The sequence below is a fragment of the Amblyomma mixtum genome, chromosome 1 (assembly GCF_055824585.1).
Source record: "Amblyomma mixtum isolate Tamu chromosome 1, ASM5582458v1, whole genome shotgun sequence".
NCBI lineage: Eukaryota > Metazoa > Arthropoda > Arachnida > Ixodida > Ixodidae > Amblyomma > Amblyomma mixtum.
The window spans coordinates 48,250,590-48,266,063 of NC_143012.1; the positions used below are offsets into that span (position 1 = coordinate 48,250,590).

General features: G+C 48.8%; 1 protein-coding gene across 1 annotated transcript in view; it reads right to left on the reverse strand.

Annotated features, from left to right (window-relative positions):
* LOC149366264 (uncharacterized) overlaps nucleotides 1-15,474 on the reverse strand; it is a 99,170-nt gene extending 83,696 nt beyond the window's left edge. The window contains exon 1 of the mRNA XM_089570005.1: nucleotides 15,225-15,474. Coding sequence (XP_089426131.1) covers nucleotides 15,225-15,348 — 124 coding nt within the window. The 5' untranslated portion in view covers nucleotides 15,349-15,474. The remainder of the gene's footprint in view (nucleotides 1-15,224) is intronic.

Genomic DNA, 15,474 nt, shown 5'->3' on the forward strand with positions numbered 1-15,474 from the left:
ATCAAATCCTACGGATGGTCTATAAATAATCTGTAGACATGAGGCCACGCATGTTTGGTAAAATTTTTATACAGTGTCTATAGACTGCGGGAAAACAAATATAAATATCTATAGGAAGGCAATAGAGTCTATAAAATGACAAAAGACAGTCAATAGACTATTTTTTGCGGGGACTAGCCCATGAGCGCTTTTCCCGCGAGAATGGAGACTGTGCGGAGGTATCAGCGAAATTGGCATGCGTTGCAGGACTGATATCGATATTCTACACGTATAACAACCATGCGCGGGGCGTAAACCAAAGACCGCCATAACATCAGCGGATCGTTTCCCGAGCGTTCAGCAAATACCACGAAGCGCCTTCTGTAGGGCTGCTTGGTTTTACATCGTCGGTTCTGGCAGCGCTGTGGTGGTCCTGACTTCTACCAGTCCTTGGCTTTGCGCGCCGCCCGAACCAGCAAACACTGATAGCCTTAGCACTTTTCACGAATTGCAATCAAATAAACTTGCCTTTGCTTGGTCGATCAATCAGAAACAACGGCAAATTGTAAGCAGAATGAACGTGAACACGCACTGCGAACTTCCGGGTAACATGTTCTGCAGGGGGCTACGCTGCACTCCGGGAGAAGGCACGCTGACGAGCCGCCGGATAGAAAGTTGTCGTTAACAAGCGTTGTGCCCTTACGAGGATGGTCTAGACAGTGTCTATAAAATTCTCATAGACGCTACTGCCATGCTATCATCATCATCATCATCATCTCTACGCCCACTCCAGGCAAAGGCCTCTCCCGTGTCTCTCCAATTAACCCGGTCCCTTGGCAGCTGCGACTACCGTATCCCCGCAAACTTCTTACTGCCCACCTAACTTTCTGCCACCGACTGCTTCGAATGCCTTCTCATGCAATTCACTCATTTACCGTTGATAACCAGCAGTTGTCTTTCCTTCGCATTACATGCCCTGCCCAAGCCCATTTCTTCCCCCTGATTTTGTACAGGATGTCACTGACCCGTGATTGTTCTCTCACCCACTCCATCCGCTTCCGATCTCTTAATGCTACAGCCGTCATTTTTCTTTTTATAGCTCGCCGCGTTGCCTTCAACTGAAGCTAAACCAATTTCGTTAGCTTCCACGTTTCTTCACCATAAGTTAGTACCGGTAAGATACAACTCTTGTATAAGTTTCTCTTGAGGGATATTGCTAAACTGCCATTCATAATCTGAGATAACCTTCCATATGCAGCCACCACAGTGGCTCAGTGGTTATGTCGGCTGCTGACCCGAAAGCGCGGGTTCGATCCCGGCCGCGGTGGTCGAATTTCGATGGAGGCGAAATGCTAGGACCCGCGTCACTACGTTCAGTAAGGCTGTAAGCACTGCATTCTAAAAATAACAAGGAGCCAGCCAGGTCATTTATTTTGCCGACCACTACGAGAGGATTTTTTTTCCTGGTAAATGACGCGGCTGTCCATTTTTTATACGTCGTCAATATTAACCGCCGCGTTCATTTGCATGAAGGCCAATAAAAATGCTATCCCCACGGGCTTGAGCCTAATTGATCTCTTGGCCCGGAGAGCAGTGCCGTCATATACCGGGCGCGATTCCCCTACATACATTCATATATACATACACACAATGATACATACACACATACATATATACATACAAACATACATACATGCATGCATGAATTCATTCATACATACATAAGTGCATGCATGTATTGCATACATACATACATACATACATACATACATACATACATACATACATGCATACACACATACACACATACATACATACTTACATACATGCATACATGCATACATACATACATACATACATACATACATACATACATACATACATACATACATACATACATACATACATACATACATACATACATACATACATACATACATACATACATACATACATACATACATACACACATACATACATACGTACGTACGTACGTACGTACGTACATACATACATACATACATACATACGTACATACATACATACATACATACATACATACATACATACATACATACATACATACATACACTTCTGTACTCCTAGGAACGGCGAATATTTTATGAGTTTTCGGACAAGTTATCCCTGTCACTGTGTCCAGTGCTCGATGGCCTTCAGCGAAAACTACAACGTCAAAAATACGCAGCTCACCGGGTCTGCTTCCGCTCGTGCAATGTGGCTCATTGTGCACCTTCAGCGTTCTAAATGTCTCCTACGTTCGAGGAACTGACGTTCTCACTAGTTCCCACCTTAGGAACTCCCAAAGGTGTTAGAGCGCCCCAGTGCACGTCTTAGGTGCCCCCGAGCGGCGCATTTTCGACAAAGGCTACACATGCTAATGCAGCCGGACGCGAGATCGAGGAATGCCGTGTCCGGCTCCTCACCTCTGCGGCAGCTCCTCCTCGTTGGCGGCGTCGTCGACCTCCGTGGCGGCCCCTGGCGGTGGTGCCCGAGCCTCGGCCGAGGGGCCTGGATCCTCTCTCCTCGCCCTCCTGGGGGCGCGACCCCGGCCACGACGCGGTCGTTCCTCGCCGGATTCATCAGCGTCCACAATGGCTTCTTGCCTGCAGGCCCTCTCTGGACGTGCTGCGTTAATTGGTGGGATAGCAGGTGTTGGTTTGCGGGACACTTCACCCTGCGCACACTACGCTGCAAACACGAATACGCCTGGATGGGAGTAAAAAGGGAAGTAAGCTGTCCTCTAGGTTGCGCTAGAGGACAGCTTACTGCCTTTTTGCTCATTTTCAGTCTTCAGCGCCGTTTTGATCATTCATCTGTACATCTATTTCGCCATTTACCATTTCGAAAGGCATGACATGGATGAAATTGACGACAAAGCCCATGTCGTTATATACAATTTTCTGTTCTAACGAATAAAATAAGAGAATGGGAAGTAAGGAATCTCGTGGCTCTTTCGAATGGCTCAATAAAATCAAAGGAGCGATTGTCCTTTGTAATATCAAACGGCTGCAAATTACAGCGCAATTTTGGGGATTACGAAAAAAAGAATATCGCGTGAATTTCTCTCGGGCAGTTTTTCCATTTTTCTATTTATACTGTGTCAAGAGATCGGGTTTGCCTAAGTGCGATCTAGAACAATTTACAGCAGCCGGAACTGTTCTGGTTTCGTAATAACCTCCATAGAGAGGCGTGGTAATGGGATGAGATGAGAGGACTTCATCTGGATTTACCGGAGTATCCCACTGCAAGCAAAAAGCAAAAGCCATGCGTTCAGCAACGAATGAAGCAAGGAGAACGCAGTCAACGCCAGAGCAACACACCATGCAGTAAACGCCACGCCACCGACAATGCCACAAAATAAAACGCAGTACCAGACATCACCACAACGTGTCACGCCACGCCCTGTACAAGAGGAAACCTGCGCCGTAGCTTCATTTTCATGCTGAAACCGGTTCGTGCTTTATATCCAAGCCAAGCTGGCCGTTTGGAACACCCCGAGACAAGGAACTCAACGAATAAGACACGTGTACTTTAGTCGCTTCCTCTATTTCTTGGTGATCCGATAGGCTCATATAAGCAACTTTAAGCAGTCCAGTGGAGCGACGCGTACGCCGTGTTGACAGCGCTGATTCCTGAATATACTTCTCAGTATCATGATGCGCAACAAAGCGTTATGATGTTAGGGCGACGAACCCTGCAATGATACAGGAGGGCTAAGAACCGCTTTAGCAGTATCTGTATAAGCTTCGCTTCAGTTTCTCCAACCGGTCCTTTCAGTGGGTGACCGTCGACATCTTTTCCGATAATGCACTTCGAAGGCGTCGTCGCTATCTTCCCCACAAGGTGGCTCATATATGACAACCTTGCATTATCAGTGGCACTGCAAAGCCCGTTTTGACCCACGAACGACGGTGCGACGTACGGTGAAGCCTTCGGGAGTAACAAAATACTAAGTGGCGAGGCGTCGGATAAGTGTTTTGGCGCATCTTAAGCAAGTCTCTGCCGAACACAAGACAGCACACCATGCCCCACAAGGACGTTTCAAGGACGCTTCACACCACACCATGGGCAGCCGTACCGTAAAGTTCTTCTACCGAGCGGGACACACTGGAAGCGAACCCGGGTCCTCTCCTCGCTCTTTTTAGTGCTCCGTCTTTGTCGCATGTCCTCCGCAGTTTTCATTTCAGGCTTCAGAAGGCGGCATTTTTCTCCTATTGGAAGGGTTATAAAACCTTCGGAGCCTTGCGAAATCCACTCTTTGGCGCAAAGGGAGGTTGAGGTCCGCAGTATAAAAAGCGATTAATAAGCGCCGCTGGCTGACGCTGACACACTGTGCCAAAATGAAGCGGGTTGAAGAAATGCTGGAAGGAAAGAATTGGTTATTTAGTATCAGGGAAGTTTCACTCGAGAAACCACCATAGGCAACAAGTTGTGAAACACTGGAGGTCTTCATCAATTGCTACCAGAGGGGGCCCTTGATCTTGAGCAGCCATTGCAGTAGGCTTGGTTTTTTTTGCATGTAGCTTTTTTAAATTGAGGCTGCCGGTGCAGATACCGAGCTTTCAAGCTAATGCTAATCCACGAAGGCAAAAAAGCCTCCCATGATTCGCCACCTACCATAGGTGGTCCGCACCGCATATTGTATTTTTATCACCAAGGCCGCAGGTGATTTTGCATGATTGTCGCCTGGGGCATGGCTGATACAATAACGATTCTTCCTTGCAGCCAACGCCTCCATTCCGCCACGATTTCTCTTCGTCATAAGTTCTTTTCGGGAACTGAGTGTCGAAAAACTTCTTGTCATCTCTTGGCCATTGGCTACTAGACCAATGACCGAGGTATCGTTCGGCTGCAGTGCAAAGTTAATTATGTTTTTTTTTGTTCCTTTCATGCATGATTTCCTGCATCATATTACGCTTTCATGACTCCACTTTGCGGCACCTATTTTTTTAGCTTACTCTCCATCAAAGAAACACTCACTTACTCCTCAGTCACAGTATGCCACTCCTGAGTCTCGGCCGATGCCCCATTGATAGCACATGACCTGTGATTTTCCAGCGAAAGAACGGCTTGCTTCTACTTTGCCAGACATGCGAAGAGACGTAGCTTTCAACAATGGGTCAGATGTTATGAGAAAGGATGAGGACCACTGACCAAAGCGTGGAGGCATTGAACCCTTGTGCATAGATTGCGCACATCGAGCCTTTTTGGCAGCCGCGAAAAACTCCCATAGCCGGGCAGGGGCTGCGTCTCAAGCGAGGTGTCTATGTAGAGAAATCACCCTTCAAGGACAGGCGCTGTCAGCGTCGACGTGAATATGCGCGGCCTCTCTGATGGCGAATATACTGGCGGCGAATATAGACACAGGGGCCAAACAGCTCGCCGTGCTCATATACAAGGTGTATCACCTAAGATGTTTTACATTTTTTTAACAGGCTCTTTGTGTTGGAAGAGCGCTTTTTTTCACCATTGCACTGCCAGCGGTGTGCCGCGTCAGAATACAGTTACGAACTGCTAACTAATGAGCGGGTTAACTATTATTGAATATTTCGTTTTCGAGCTATTCTTATTACAGCTTTCCTTAGTTACTGAGAGGCGTGTAGGCCACCGTGAGTAATAGCCACATAAGTTTTTAGAATTTCGAAAACGCAGTTACCCTCGGCGCTGTGGCCCAACAAATTTTCCCAACATCGCGCAGAAATGCGTCCGCTCTCGGGATGGCTGCCGACCAAGCAACCCATCCAGTGCGCGAATCTCGTCGAAATAGCCACAACTTCTTCCGCAATAGCGCCGAGGGTAATTGCATTTTCGAAATTCTAGAAACTCATGTGGGTATTATGTATTGTGGGTTGCAATTGCTCGCCAATAAATAAAGATACCAACAGTATTATTTAATAAGTTGATTATTAACATTTAGTTAACCATCCTACTAGTTGACGCGCCTTTGCTGAATTCTGGCGCGCTGCAACGCTGACCATGCGGTCGAAAAGGGCAAGCGGATTCATTCACTGGAAGAAGGGGGCTAAGCACTTCTCTACAAATATCATTGTTCTTGGCAACGCAACCGGGATCCATGGCGCCGTAAGTTTGGTGTCGTGCTTCGGACGTTCGATAAGTTCCCTCTGCTAGGCATTTTCCACCTGATAACCAAATTCTCGAAGCGCGGCATTAGGTATCTAAACCATGTCTCGGGAAGCTAAGTTTCCAAATCCCATAAAATCTGGACAGGCGCTACTAGTTTCCAGGTCTGCCACTTCGCGCCGCGCGACGCTGAACGCTAAAATTAATCGCAGGAATTTCGAATTCGAGTACATATTATTACTAACAAGCACTATGAAATTCCCAAAAATATAGTCTGCAAGGCTGGATCCTCAGAATATGGGCAGTCTTTTTTTTGTAGCGAAACCTACACTGGTCACGAACTGGCGAATTCGCTGTAGCAGTGCTCTACAGCAGTTCCTCTAGGCCCGTGCGAAGGCACTCCATAGAGCGTGCGGCCCCGAGCCGGACGCGGTATGGGTGGACGCTGCCTGCACGGGTGATGAACCGAGAGCAGCTGCGGTGGACTCTTCATCCACCCTCGTCACACTACCTCTCCCTCGGGACACGTCCCAGAGGCTGCAGAGGAAGCCGCCTTTGTACTTGCTATCACCCACACGGAAGCCCGGTACATTTTAAGTGATTCTAAAACTGCGATTCTAAATTTTGCTCGAGGCCGAGTCCATGTCCCTGCTTTTAGCTTACTGGACTCGCCCGATGCACCCCCCCCCCCCCCCCCCCCCCAAGTGGAACTGATATGGGTGCCCGCGCACTCCGGGAATCCCGGAAACGAGGCCGCCAACCTTTTAGCCCGAGGTTCTTTAAACCGGGTTCAGGTGGCCTCGGATCGGAGATTCACGAAGGAGCGCATGCACTCATTCAGCGAGCTGACGCAAACCTACAGAGCCTCACGCCAGCTGTACCCCCCCGCCCCACTCCTCCCTAGATAATAAATAAGCAACACTCTCGCGCAGACTGCAGACACACTCTCTCCCCTCACCCCTTACCCTAGCCCACTATCATCCCTCCTTCCCCACTCCGGCATGCGCACTATGCCCAGAACCCCTGGCTTCTTCCCTCCACATCCTTTCCCTCTGCCCGGCGGATCCTCCCCCGCGGGGCATAGGGAACCTCAAGACCTGGGAGGACTGCGAGACCCTGCTGCGCTCGGAGGACCCGGCCGTGCAGACCATCGCCACCGGCTGGGCTGCCTGTGTTATGGATCTTAGGAACATAAACACTTGAGTGCAGTGGGGTCGTGCGGGGACCCTGCGGCGTGCCCCGAATTCCTCTTTAAATAAAGTTATAAGTACGGGTGTCCCCCGCCCCGAGTGTATTTTTTTTGTACAGGAAAGCATGTTCTACCTCGCACGTGCGGGCACGACTGGGTGTTTGCACTTGCTTTACTTTAATGTTGTTTTTTTTTTTGCGAGGAAGAGAATGTTTTACCTCACTTCGTGCAGGCACGCACGAAGCGACGTGCCGGTACGCACAGACGTGCTGGCACGTCTGTGCGTGTGTGTTTGTTTTTAAGGCAAAAGCCTTTAATGCCTCATACTGTCGTTAGCAGACGCGTCGGCAGCCGTGTCGACAGAGCGTCGGCAGGAGTGTTGACAGACGCGTCGGCAGGAGTATCGATGACGCGTCGGCAGGAGTATCGACTGACGCTTGCAGACCAACACTCTGTTGTGTCCTGCAATAGTGAAACATTTCGACCCCAAAATTGATGGGCGCTGCCCTCACTGTGGGGAAGTTTCCGATACCTTCCACATGGTTTGGGCCTGTCAAAAGAATCCTTCCCTTCCCCCCAATCCTTCCCCTTCCCGAGAGGCATGGGAGGCAGCCCTGCTCAACTGCTCGGGGCTGGAGTCTCAAAGGGCTCTAGTCCAACGGGCGCGAGTAGCGGCCTCGTCCAGCGGGGTCCCGGACTAAGGACTCCACCTATGTAAAGGGCCATTTTTGGTCTGCAAACTCTCCTGTTGTTTATTAAAAAGTTTTCACCACCACCACGCGTCGGCAGGAGTATCGACTGACGCGTCGGCAGAAGTGTCGACAGACGCGTCGGCAGATTCGTCTGCCTTTCGGCGTCACTGCTTAAAAGGCTCAAGGTTCCAGCATGAATAAATGCGCATCTAGTGAATGCATGGGCTTCATAAATAAAATAAAGGAGTAAAGTCATGAACAGGAAAATAAAAATAAAACTAAGAAAATGAACAGATGTGAAAATAAAAATAAAAAATATTAAACTTAAGAAAAAGAGCATAAAAATAAATAAAAAATATGAAAAATAAATGAAATAAAAACAAACAGTGGCGAGGAAACGCTTTTGCCTTGCAGCACTTTAGAGAGCGAAAGTGCCCCCTGAATTTTTACTTGTATTTTGTGGTAGAGAGGGTAGTTTACCTTGTAGAAGCTGGAGGGCGGGCCATGCTCTCGATGAACCAATCATGTTAGGAGTATAACATGATTGGATGCTACTAAAGGTGGGCCGGGCCTCTAGGTCTTTAAAACCGGGCCCAGAGCCGGAATAAGGGTTCTGAGCTAAGGTCAGGTGCTATGCATCTTCGGCTATGCCTAGTAGGGGCCTCCCCTAATGTTAGCCAGGTCCACTTTTTGGTTGTTTTGTATCTTTGTTGCTTAATTTCTCTTTTTGCCGCTAAATTTGTCTCCAGTGCCTCAATTTGTATGTGATGTAAATATCTCTATATAAATCTTCAAGTATTCCCTTTTTTATCTCTGCGTCCCAACTCATTGCAAGACAATCTCTGATGGGGTACCCCTGGTGCGAAGATAACGATTCAGTCTTCTGGTCTACAAACCGTCTCTGGCGGGGCACCTCTGGTGCAAGGAAGAAGAAGAACCTGAAATTTACTGGCGCAGTCGACGAGGATCCTGCGGCCATCTGAAGACGGCACAGGAAGAAGACTGTAGGCAGGTAAAAGGGGATGGATGACCAGGCAACAGGTCAGCGTTCGAGCAGACCCGCTGAGAGACAGCGGCAAGGGCCACGGCAGCGGACCAGCGACGCAAGGCAGTCGGCCGGAAAAGAGAGCAGCGACTGGACCATGACCAGGCCACAAGCGAGACGACAGCAATGGGCGTGACGCCATTGGCATCAAAGGGTGAGTCTCTCCTTGCTTCGTGCTGGCGTGAGCATTGCTGTCCAGTTAAGCTTGGGTGGGAGGCATGGATACGTGCTTCGCCCATTTAAACCCCGATAAGCAGACAGCAAGGGCGATAGGCGACGCAGATGACACGGTGGTCGTCGGAAACGAGACGAGCAAGGTGGAGACGCCGGAGATGCCACGGGTCGAGGAAAGAAATGGAAAAGTGCAGGACGACCTGCTGGTGTTAGAGAAGAAGTGTCAGCTGGCAAAGCTGGAACTTGAGCTTGCTCAGCTGAGGCAGCGAGGAAGCGCTGGAGAGGACTCCAAGGTCGTTGAGAGGCATGCTAACAACAGCGAGCTAAGGCATTGCTCAAGATTGCTTACGGGAATTCTCGCAAAATTTCCAAGCGACGCAGAAGTGGCAGTGTGGTTCGAGGCGGCCGAGAACGCACTAAATGCATATGAAGTGCCGAAAGAACGGTGGGGCCAAATTATTTTCCCGCTCGTTGCAGATAAAGTACAGTTTCTGTCGACCCGCTTAGCGCCATCTCAGCACAGGGACTACGAAGCGGTAAAGAAATCGGTACTGGAGGAGCTGAAACTCTCCGCGGCAGAGTACCTCGAGAGTAGACTTAACGCGCGAGGAAACGGAGCACCGAAGGATGGAGAGCGTATACGATGCGTCTCCAGAGCTACTTACGCTTCTATTTAGACGCGCGCAGCGTCAGCACCTTTGAGCAGCTGCTGGAGCTGTTAGTGGCGGACCAGCTAAACAATAACCTCTCAGATGCAGCACTAAAGTACGTTACGCTGCAAGAAGGAAACGGGTGGCGGAGAGCAACCGAACTGGCCGCACTAGTGCAGAAATTCGGGGACCAGGACGTTTTCGATCCTGGGGGGGCAGCAACTTTTGAGTTATCGCCCCGTTGTGGGACCAGCCTAACGAGCAGATAGACCGTTAGGCGTTAATCGTGTCGATTGACACACGTGGTGGCTCGAGCGCACCCAGGGACGCTCGGTGCGACCAAGGAGGCTCACGTGGCCGCTTACGGACCCCATATCACTGCTACTGAACGCTCCAGTTGCGAGTGTCGGTGTGTGTGTGTGTGCTCGTTCGTGAGCAGGACGAGGGTGTGCATGCAGGTGCAACAGGTCGCAACTTGGACTCCGTTATACTGCGCACAGCAATCATGCCACCGTGTGTATTTGAGAGTGCATTTTGTTTATGTTCCTCGTCCTGCGAGGGTTTTGTTGGTGCCAGTGCTGATCTAATTACTAATTATGTGCTGCTGTACGTACGTCGCCCTCAGGGCGATTTCATGAGTTTGTCCGATCCCTTCTTGGTTGTATTTCTAAAAGTGGAATTTTAGCCCTTTGTAGAATCTTGGGAAGGGCGTGTAAGGGATCGGTAGTGTACGCGGGGTCATCGGGACCGGGTTTTCTCCCTCAAAGCGAAGCGTCTCCTTTCTCGGAACGCGGCCGCTCGAGAATGCGCCGGGAAGTACGGGTGTCCCCGCCCCGCGTGTATTTTTCTGCGAAGGAAAGGATGTTCTACCAAGCACGTGCGGGCACGACTGGGTGTTTGCACTTGTTTTTCTTTTATTCTTTTTTTTTTGCGAGGAAGAGAATGTTTTACATCGCACGTGCTGGCACATCTGTGCGTGTGTGTTTGTTTTTACTTGTATTTTGTTGTAGAGAGGGTGGTTTACGTTGTAGAGAAGCTGGAGGGGTGGCCATGCTCTCGATGAACCAATCATGTTAGATGTATAACATGATTGGGTGCTACTAAAGGTGGGCCGGGCCTCTAGGTCTTTAAAACCGGGCCCCGGAGCCGGATGGAAAAAGAGTAGCTGTTCTCGCTTCGGCGAGCGCGGCTTCGGCCGCTTATCTGTTTTTGAGCGGCGTCCGCTCCGGCGGACGCAGTTGTTTCTGCGACGCGCGTCTTTTCTTTCCTTTTTCTCTTTCCTCTGATCTCTTTACTCTCCTCTGTCTGCACGATGGCAGCGGTGGTGGCTCGGCTGGAGCCAGTAGCAGGCCCGTGCAATTTCCTTTTCATCCTTCCCTCAGTCACAACAACAACAACGGAATAAGGGTTCTGAGCTAAGTTCAGGTGCTATGCATCTTCGGCTATGCCGAGTAGGGGCCTCCCCTAATGTTAGCCAGATCCACTTTTTGGTTGTTTTGTATCTTTGTTGCTTAATTTCTCTTTTTGCCGCTATATATGTCTCCAGTGCCTGAATTTGTATGTGATGTAAATATCTCTATATAAATCTCCAAGTATTCCCTTTTTTATCTCTGCGTCCCAGCTCATCGTAAGACCGTCTTTGACGGGGCACCCTTGGTGCGAAGATAACGATTAAACTTCTGGTCTACAAACCGTCTCTGGCGGGGCACCTCTGGTGCAAGACAGAGGAAGAACCTAAACTTTACTGTTGGGGCGTTCGTCCTCTTGACCCGAAGACCTCGGTTTGATCCCGGCCGCTTTTCGATGGAGGCGAATCTATAACTGCCCGTGTACTGCGCGATACCAGCACACGTTAACGTACCCCAGGTGGTCGATATTTAGGTTTGGCTTGGTTTGTGGGGTTTCGTCTGGTTTGTGTGGATATTTATCCGAGGCTCTCTACTTCACTACCAAATATCCTCACAGCCCACGTCGCTTTGTGACCAGCAGACTCACCGCCCGAATTCCTGAAGCTTGTAGGCTAGCAAAAGTGGGATATCTTGCCGGCCTGCTCTAATCCGGTAGCACAAGCGCGGGTCACAGCACGAGCCCAAGAGGTTGCCTTTAGCACTGACTGATCATTCCACCGAACCCATCATTCCCAGTACCAATATTATGTCTCTTAATGTTTCACGAGTGACTCACTGGAACGTTAAACCGCCATCTACTAAGAAGGGGAGAAAATCGGACAAGTATGCAATAATGCATGGTTCAAAAAGGGGTGTAAAAAAATACAGGGCGCACTGTGACCGTCTAAAGTGCGTAGAGGCGAAAGTGTTTTAAGCACCACTTTGCCTATGTGACACTGGTGACGTCACCACTGGATGACGTCACACATAATTGATGACAAAGTAAGGACAAATTACTAATTAACGACTAATTACTGATTAATCACTCAGCTCTGACTGCTAATTAAAGGCGCTTAAGCTTCGCCTTTAGGAGAGGAACGCGACAGCGTGTTGTAGCGCTGCCAGGGTGTCCACGGAACGCCACGAACGCAACGCTTTTTGAGGAAAGGAAATGGAGCTGTAATTCTCAGTCATCTCGGTGGACACCTTAACCGCACCGTACAGGAAGGGAGGAAGTGGCAGTGAAAGAAAAAACAGGGGCCAATATGAAGAAACTGAAAATTGTATTTGAGGAAAGGAAATTACACAGTAACTGTCTCACATATCTCGGTGGACACCCGTCAAAACGCGGACACATCTGTCGACTGCCGACCCAGATTGCTAACGACAGCATGAGGCATTAAAGGCTTTCGCCTTAAAAATTGGCGGGGGCTTAGCTTTGGTTAAGCCTGGTAGGTTGCGAAAGCAGGTATTTTATACTGCATATAGAGCGCCTCTTGTGGGAAGAGCGCGGCGCGCTGTGCCAAGCGGTCACCGTTACCTGACGAGCCGAGTTGGTAGCCCGTCTCTCGCTCCTAACAATTTATTTATTCCATCTAACAAAGTTACTGGCGAGCGCCAGCAGAGCTGGGCCTACGTCTATGACAAGCTAGGAAGAAGTGCCCCCCGACAGCGCTCGGTATCGCTGTATATAAGGCCTTATCAAAGGGGCGTGTCCCGGTAGCGCGCGTGTTATCAGTAGGCGCGCAGCCACTACAACGCTATAACGTCACTAGCGCCTGTACGTAAGTATCTTTCCTCTAATTCATTTTAAGGCGAAAAGCCTTTAATGGCTCCTGCTCGCGGAGTCCGTCTTTGCGGAGGAATCGTTCCAACTGTGCCCTTTCCTCCGCGGAGCGGCGCATCCTCCTGCGTAATTTCCTTTCCTCTAATTCATTTTCTTCCCTTCGGGCCTTCTTTTTAATCCTTCTTTCACTCCCACTTCCTGCCTTCCTCTGCAGACGGATGACGGGTGTCCACTGAGATATGCGAGACAGTTACTGCGCAATTCCCTTTCCTCAAATAGAATTTTCATTTTTCTTCGCTACGGCTCCTTTTTGTCTTTCTTCTTTCACTCCCACTGCCTCCCTTCTTGTACGGGGTGGTCCAGGTGTCCACCGCAACGGTTGCTACGTCAGAGGCATTCTAAAGGTCGAACGTGGCTACCGGCCGCCGCTACGCGAAAGGGGTTTAGTGAGCGCAGTATTGCTTTCGCAATAAAATACATACGGACGAAGAACACAAGGAAAAGGTTCTTTTTAACATAGCCCGTATACTATATAGCGTATCAATCTGTCGATCAGCATGCCAATACTATCAATCGATGATTCATTAAAGTCAGCCAATGAATCAATCAATTATTAAACACGATAGATCAGCCAAATAAATCAGTGATGATTCAGTCAATCACTCAGTGAACCAGAAAAATAAATAAACTAATAAATCAAACTAAACAGCGTGCTTCACTAAATTTAAGGAATAAGTCCTGTCACAATCTGCCCAAACGTATTAAGATTATACAGACTAATGGAGAACGTGGCCAATACAGTTGAACAAAAAATTAAATTATGCCTGCAGGTGCGCCAAACATGGCGCCCTCGCATCCTCACGCCATGTTCGAAGAACCGCCGATGTCACGCGCCCTCGCTGAGCGGGGGATGGCTAGCGCCATGCGTGCCAATCAATCAGTGGATCAGTATATCAATAATATCACTCAACTAATCAATAAAATCAATCAATGAACTGATAAATTATTAGACACGACATATCACCCAAATAAGTCAGTGATGATTCAGTCAGTCAGAAATGAACCAACCAACCAATCAATGAACAATAAATACAAACGGACGAAGAACACAAGTAAAAGGCCCTTTTTAACCTAGCCCGTATACTATATAGCGTATCAATCTGTCGATCAGCATGCCAATACTATCAATCGATGAATCATTAAAGTTAGCCAATGAATCAATCAATTATTAAACATGATAGATCTGCCAAATAAATCAGTGATGATTCAGTCAATCACTTAATGAACCAGAAAAATAAATAAAAAAACTAATAAATCAAACTAAACAGCCTGCTTCACTAAATTTAACGAATAAGTCCTGACACAATCTGCCCAAACGTATTAAGATTATACAGACTAATGGAGAACGTGGCCAATACAGTTGAACAAAAAAAAAATTATGCCTTCAGGTGCGCCAAACATGGCGCCCTCGCATCCTCACGCCATGTTCGAAGAACCGCCGATGTCACGCGCCCTCGCTGAGCGGGGGATGGCTAGCGCCATGCGTACCAATCAATCAGTCGATCAGTATATCAATAATATCACTCCACTAATCAATAAAATCAATCAATGATTTGATCAATTATTAGACACGACATATCACCCATATAAGTCAGTGATGATTCAGTCAGTCAGAAATGAACCAACCAACCAATCAATGAACAAGAAAAATAAATCAACTAAATAAATCAAACTAAACAGCGTGCTTCACTAAATTTAACGAATAAGTCTTGTCACCATCTGCCCAAACGTAACAAGATTACACAAGCTACTGCAGAACGCGGCCAATCTCGCTGAACGAAAAAAAGTGATGCTTGCCCGGTGCGCCAAACATGGCGGCCTCGCATCCTCACGCCATGCTCGAACAGCATCGGCCGTCACGCGCCCTCGATGAGCGGGTGATGGCTCGCGCCATGCGAGCCCTCGCGAACTCGCTCAGCTGAGCGGGCGCCAGTGAAATACCATGACAAGCACCCGCGCAAATGCGCGAGCGAGCGCCAATAAGAAGCGCACTTAAATAACCGCGCTATAGCGCGAAACGAGCAATAACTCGCCGCGGATACAGTGAACTGCGGACACCGTACAGATAGGCTTAGCGCGACCCGGTCCCGGTGACCTTGACAGCCCGGGGAGGACGAGAAAGTAGGTCAATATGGCGGCTGGCCGTCCTAATCACTCACCGCGCGGCTTGGCTCGGGCTCGCTCTGCACTCTTTCGCTTCGAATTCCTCTTTGCAGACGACCGTTTGCGCCTCTTGTTCTGCCTGAAGTCGTCGCCGTCCCAACTGCCGTCGTCGTCGTCCATTTCTGCGAATTCGAAAACAACGAAATAAAAGGCTTACAGATGGGAGACGTATCTGCGGTGAACCGTCCGCTAATAGAGTCCGTCAAGCTATAAGGACTGTCTCAGTGAACAATTCCATATATAGGT